Raw genomic sequence first — 7,170 nt, forward strand, 5'->3', positions numbered from 1 at the left:
CATGTTTTTGGACTGTGGGAGGAAGCCGGATAACCCAGAGAGAACACACACTGCACGGGGAGAACATGCAAACTCCACGCGGTGTCCTCATCGGGACGCGAACCGGCGACCTTCTTGCTGCGAGGCAACGATGCTAACCACTGATCCACCTGACAGCCCCCGCGTTGGAGTTCGTGTTATTATAAATTTTGATATGAAGACTTTAATTTTTTACTGCAGCTGTATATTAGGGATAGACCCACTATCAGCCTGGCAGATTATCGTGGCTGATTTTTTGGCATCTTTCCGATTACCTGCATCATTATTTTCATTAATTGATAGCAAATTAAATGCACTACATCTCTGTAATCACTCTGTCGGCTCAGAAACATCACAGAGCCGTAAACCCAAGCTGTTGCCACAAATCAGGGAATTAACTACTTTCACAGGGGCTAATGCTATGCTAATGGTTAGCAGCTAAGCTAGGAGGCAGCCACAGACTAACCTGAAACAGAGTCTGGAAAACAATAGCTAATAATACTTTAAGTTTGGAGTCTCAGTGGGCAAAAAAGTGACAGAACAGGAGGAGACAAACTGTTACTGATCTTAATCAGTCGATCCCAAAGCTAACGTCACATGATGCTCTGACATCATCCCTCCTATTGTTGGCATATTCAGTCATAGTAATCTTCACTAATAAAGAAGCCTAGTTTTGAATAGGGATAGGTGTCGTTAAGATTTTAACGATACGACTACTTTTACAGATGCTGCTTATCGATCCGGCACTTTAACAGTACTGCTACTAATACTTTATAAAAATTGTTGAAATAAAACCCATCATCGGTTCCACATATCACTTGTCTGTCTTTTCTGATTACCAGAAGAACCCATACTGGTTGATCTTTACTGTATGAAGCACCAGCTGTCAGTCTCCTTGATTACTAATAATCAGCATTGACTCTGAAAAGACCATGTTGGTGGACCTAAGCAGTGTTCCACCTACACAACTTTCTGACACCAGCAGAACAACACTCCCTGTCACACCACAAAAGCTGCTTGAGGAACATGACCAAGAGCTCAGGACATTGATCTGTCCTCCACACTCTTTAAATCTCAATCTGATCGAGCATCAGCATGATGCATTGCAATCCGCCCAAAAGATCCACTGCAATGCCAGTTCTGATGGAGAAAACTTAACAGAGTTGAATTTAAGGTTACATAAAGACAAATATCTGATTATAATAAAAGTCAAAGATGCTCCAACAGAAGCACCAGCTAATTACTGTTTGTGTTTCAGCTTGGGAGGATTCACCTTAATCCCACCGAATGAAGCTCGACGAACTGAGCTGACAACAAGTAAGTACAGTATAAACCCTGAGCTGTTAATATCTTCATACATGTTGGAACTTCTCTCCAAATGAACTGAGGTGTTTTTGTTTCCCTAGTTGCTAAAAAAGGAGAAGAGAATTTGCAGAGATGGAAGGAGGCAAACAGACCGTCTGCTGTGCATCTGAATCCAGAGAGGCTCGGTAATATTCTGTCATATTCACCCAAACAGATTGAATTTAACTTTATTATCATCACTTACTGACATGTTGCAACCTGCTGATTCATCGAGGTGGTCATGTGACTGAATCTGAAGCCAGAGTGAAGCAGCTGACGGATCATCGTAACTCCAAACTGCAGAAGAAGGTTCGTAAATTTTGCAAAACAACATCGGAATCATTTATCTGCTTTATATGCAGCTTTAAATCAAGTTAAAAGTCTAATAGCATCTAGAAAATTCCAGTAACATGGGAAGCTGTGTTTGTCTGTTAGCTTTTCTCATCAGTGATGGCAGAAGTTTCTCATTGAATGTTGTTTCCAGCTGAAACAGATGGACTTGGACAAGAAGAAGAGACAAGAAGAAGATGAAAAGTTGCAGAAGATGAAGGACCAACAGAGGGAGAAGGTGAGACCAAGACGAAGGCAACAAGATTTTATTTTTTCTTTAGCCTTCTAGCAAAAGTAGTTTTCGGTTTCAGTTAGCCACCTAAAAAAACCCTCTTACCACACCTTTGATTGATTTAGAATAATTTAAAATATTACTGCAAGGAGAGGTGTTTATGGAACATCAGTAAGTTTCAACCTCTAGCAACTGTTTGCATGTGAGACTTTAAGGGAACATCTGCAAATTGCAGCTTCAGAAAACAGTCTGCGTTACACTCTGGCCTCTAAACTGAATGAATCTCCAGCCTCCAGTACATTCTCAGCTTTTAGGAAACACTGAAATTGAATAAAATGGCCAACATTAAGCATTTATTGTGAAGAAAACTGAGCTTTGTCGTGTTGGTGCATCAATGTTCTGAGCTGACACATTGTCGTGTTGTGACGGATTCAACTGAAGCAGTGAGGAGTCACAAATTACAACAACATTGAACACTGCTTGTAGTATAACCACCGAAGAGCTGCCTTCACCTAACTTTTAGTCCCAGATCATCCTAATGAAGGAGGAATAAAAGGCTGATCTGCACTTGTATTCCTGTTTGCATTCATTTAGATGTTGTGTTAGGACATGACCAGTGTGTACAATGTGGAAACTGACGCTTGAAATGTATTATTCAGCGCCAAATGGCTCAATTAAGTGAGAAAGCACAGAAGAAGAATTTATTCTGGATCCCTGTTTATAGCAGATGAGATCTGCTGCAGATCTGAGTACTCTAAGGGCGAGGCTCGTTCATGCAAATAGACAAAACACATGCAAATTTGGAGAACATCCGCTCTGATGTGATACAATTCACTGCAGTTAAACACAAGAACTCACAGATGCGACTTGGAGATAAAGTAGAAAGCCTGCTTCTATGTTTTTGGCAGTTGTAAGAGGAAGCTCCACTCATGAATCCATGTTTCCTCAGAGAGGATTCATATCACGGTCAGCCTGCAGATGTCAGCAGCGTTGCTCTGAGCTGCAGCAGCGTCTCCTTAAAGCCTCCACAGCCACCTGATTCATGATGCTGTGGGTTTGCACCTCCTCTCAGCGCTCCAGTCATAGTTAAAGGTTATAAACGCACACGTTTCCCTGCTGACCTCTGAGGCCGAGGGTATGAACCTGATAATCCAGCAAATAAACACATAAACATGAAGCAGCTTCTTCGTCTGCTGCAGACGTGACCCGACTGGCAGAAAGCTGCTGCCTCTGGGTCATGAATGCATCCCGACACACCACACAGGGAATTATGGAGCAGGTTAGAGACGCTCGGCTTTACAGTAAATACTGAACAAGATCCAGGAAATGTTTGCAACCAAAAACCAACAAACAATGGAACTAAATCCAGCTAATACTTAAAGACACGGAAATATTCGTCTCTTTTTTCCTAATTTTAAGAAAAGTAGTTGTTTTTTTCAGGATTTTCTTCACCTACTGTAAAACACTCATTCATAGTCAGCCTTACTGCATATTTATCATTATATATTTACTTTTTGTTGGCACATATGGGGTCTATGTGTTTGTTATAGTGCCCTCTGTAGGTGGTTTGTACCAGACCACATGTTAAACTGAATGCGGTTTAATTTACACTAATTATGTTTTTTAGACCCTGAAGAAGACTTTCAGTTGATACACATACTACTTTTTTTAATTTTTTTTTTATCTTTAAGCCCCAAAGAATGAATTAACATTATTATTTCATGGTCGTCAGCACTTTACAGCATCCAGCAAGCCTTTCTGATTCTCACCTTTCTGCATTAAATAAGGACAGTTATTCATATTTCTCTATTTGAAACTGCTTTGGCTCAGTTTCAGTTGTTTTAAAAGTAATTTACAAAAACCAGTGAGCTGAGTTCTTCTACCTGTCCTGTTGGATCTGCCGTCAGAACCTTACATCTGTCCTCCTTTGTAAACAGTGATCTGAAAAACAAAAAGAAATTCACAAAGATGCTTTTTCTCATCAGAAAGCACAATGAAATGGGAGGAATTTATGTTTTGTCGTTACAAAATTCTTACATACATCAGAAAAAATAAAGTTTAGGATGATGTTACAGCACCTAAATATTTAAATATGGTAAAATCAATGCTTCTTTTATGTTGAAAACATCGTGTAACTTGTGTTTATTATGTCAGACAAGCACAAATAGCCTAATGACTGTAATTAGAGAGCATTAGTCAAGGTATTTCCTGCTCTGAATGGGTCTGTGTACACTAAAGGCAATGGGTCTGTGTTACGCCATCAAACAAAAATCTACATTTCTGACCATTTCATTGACAAAAATGTCTATTATGCTGGAGTTAATGACACCCCAAATAACAATACTGGTTAAATTCTCAGTGATTTTTCTTTGGTGTGGCCTTGAACCTCTTGGGGAGGCAGGAAAATGTTCTCCTTGCAGGAAAAACCTCATATTGTAAATATATGTTCTCCAGTTTTCACTAGTGCCCATATTTTTGATGCCGTAATGTGTTTGCAGGTGTGTTAGGTGTAGAGCTGCACTAGTTGTTCTGTATAATGAAAAATATTGTTAATTTTCACCAGATATCTTGAAAAGCCATTTGGAAAAAAATAATCATTCTAGAGCAGGGGGATCCAATCCTGGTCCTCGAGGGCCACAATCCAGCATGTTTTAGATGTTTCCCTCTTCCAACACAAATGATCAGCTCATCATCAAGCTCTGCAGAAGCCTGATAACGATCCTCGAGGACCAGGATTGGACACCCCTGTTCTAGAGTGATTTTGGCCATTTTGTAGGGGAGTGATTCTGCATCATGAATATGAAACACTGGGAAAGAAAGCAGTTTGGAACCTTTCTCATGTGGCCAGAAAACATTCACACATAAGAAGAAAAACCTCAACTGTAAATACATACATTCTCTAAAAGAAGAACCTCAGATCAGTTTCACTAAATTGCTCGAATAACTCCATTTTGAAAGAAATAATCCTTCCAGGGTGTTTTGAGTTAATCAGCACCAAAAATAAGACGACTACTTTTGTATCTACACATGGCTGCTCCCATGAGAAGCCTACATGCCAACCAACTTTGTGTCTTTTAAATAAAGTTTCTTGTAAATTAGTCACGCAACTTTTCTTTTGCATCAAGCAGCAAAAAAAGTTGTAGCATGTTGAGTTGAGTTGCTGAATCCAGTCCTAGTTGGATGCACTATCTGAGATCTTTCAAAGTTTCCTGTGCAGCATCATTGCTTCCAGTGGTCATGAGCTCACTGCCACTCATGCATGTGTGGAAACGTTTGGCTGGCTGACTCTGCGGTGTGATTTGTGCTGCAGGCCGAGCGTCAGGAGCAGCGACGGCAGCAGGAGGAGCAGCAGAGGAGTGAGCAGCTCCGGCAGGATCGCCTCAGGTCAGGCCTGGATCAGGTTTGCTCGGGTCTCATCACTGTCACCCTGCGGTTATTGTGCTGTTTTTGTGTTCCCTCTCGCCCTGCACAACGGATCTCAGGCAACAGATGTGGCATCGGATGACACAGTCTGCCGACCTTTACAAAGGAAGTGTCTGATCCCCCGCTGACCTGCGGTATAATTATCACCGGCGAGCTGCGTGTTCTGCTGGCAGCAAAAAGGAAAAACAGAACGTATCAGTTGTAAATATCAGAGGAAGTCTGAAGGCGGACGACACGAGGTTCACCTCCGAGTGGCCTCATTCACCTCCACAGAGGCTCTAATCCTGCTCATGCAACAAAAAAAAAAGAAAAAAAGAAACAGTTTCTTGGGAAGGAGTTATGCAATTGTATAAAACCAGGTGATTGGCAAACGCTGAGCTGAACAAACATTCTCAAAACAGACATTTTGAGTTTTTTACATTGAGCCAACGAGAGCTGCAACTATCAGGTGAATATTTGTCAACGCTTACATTATCCCACAGCTATTCTGTCATCATTTTGTAAAGAAAAAAACATCCAAATACTGACTCCAGTTTCTTACATTTGAATATTTTTTATTGTTAATCAAGTGTCTTTCCTCAGAGGAGTCCTGTCTGTCAAGCTGTGACTCCATAATTGCTTGTCTTGCTTTATTCAAACACAATAGAACTGCAAAGATTAGTCAATTAATCATTTAGTTGTCAGCTGTTAAAAAAAATCAGATTTTGATTTTGGATTTTGAGTGTATGTATGTACGTACGTATGTATGTATGTATGTGAGGGAGATTTCATAGACCAAACAACGATTAATCTGGAAATTAATTGATTATAATAATTCGTTGCAGCTCTGATGCCAACTTATGCTTCTTCCAATCCCTTAAAAGCACCTTGAGGAGATAGAAATGGACCTCCAGCTAGTTATTATTTTCATTTTTCAGTTACTCTACAAAATTTCTGGATTAATCAGTCACTTGTTTGGTCATTGAAATGTCAGGAAACGGTGACAAAGGTTGATCAGTGTTTCCTCAAACGTCTTGTTTTGCCCAAAGATTTTCAGTTTACTGTCACAGAGATGGAAAGAAACCAGAAAATATTCACATTGAAGATGCTGGATTCACAGAATGTAGACTCTTTAAAATTAAAAATCACTGAAACTTTTGGCAATTTGTTTAAAAGTTGAAGATTAAATGATTAATCGTTGCAGCTTTACTGTGTTTGAACAAAGCAAATCGAGCAACAATGGAGCCACAGCTTGACAGAACTCCTCTAAGGAAAGAAACAGTAAACACATATATGAATGTAAGAAGCTGGAATCAGTTTCTCCTTGTTTAAAATTTCTCAGACTGATGAATTGATTAGCTCTCGTCCCCACCACAGTGTACATAACCAAATAATAGTATATATCAAATAGATATTCCTCTTTTTGTGTGCAATTTCATTTAGCTGGGAGAACTAATGATCAAATTTGTTTAATAGCTGACAACTAATCAATTACTTGTTGCCTCTTTAGAGAAGCTACAATGCAAAGAAGTGGCATGATGGCTAGTTTAAAGAGCCCACACTCTTCACAGTTACAGGTTATAATTGTATTACTGGGGTCTACTATAATATATTTACATACTAAAATGCAAAAACAAAACAAAACAAACAACTGTACATTGCTGCAGCTTCTCTTCTGTCTGAAACAATCCATTTTAGCTCCTGTCTCTTTAAGACCCCTCTCATGAAATGTCCAGTCTGCTGTGTTGGACCGACACAAGCCAGGTAATGTTGATTAGTGGCCACAGATCTCTGAGTTTAGGGATGTAACTCTGATTGAAGCAGCTCTAGAGAGGAAATAGTGC

At 39.9% G+C, this 7,170-nt stretch overlaps 1 protein-coding gene across 1 annotated transcript in view; it reads left to right on the forward strand.

The window, feature by feature from the left end:
- Nucleotides 1–7,170, forward strand: part of epsti1 (epithelial stromal interaction 1) — a 30,119-nt gene that overhangs the window by 1,462 nt on the left and 21,487 nt on the right. The window contains exons 2-6 of the mRNA XM_008299129.1: nucleotides 1,277–1,335; nucleotides 1,425–1,508; nucleotides 1,598–1,671; nucleotides 1,847–1,930; nucleotides 5,235–5,308. Coding sequence (XP_008297351.1) covers nucleotides 1,277–1,335; nucleotides 1,425–1,508; nucleotides 1,598–1,671; nucleotides 1,847–1,930; nucleotides 5,235–5,308 — 375 coding nt within the window. The remainder of the gene's footprint in view (nucleotides 1–1,276; nucleotides 1,336–1,424; nucleotides 1,509–1,597; nucleotides 1,672–1,846; nucleotides 1,931–5,234; nucleotides 5,309–7,170) is intronic.

Source organism: Stegastes partitus, unplaced genomic scaffold (assembly GCF_000690725.1).
Source record: "Stegastes partitus isolate 25-593 unplaced genomic scaffold, Stegastes_partitus-1.0.2 Scaffold1382, whole genome shotgun sequence".
Classification (NCBI taxonomy): Eukaryota; Metazoa; Chordata; class Actinopteri; family Pomacentridae; genus Stegastes; species Stegastes partitus.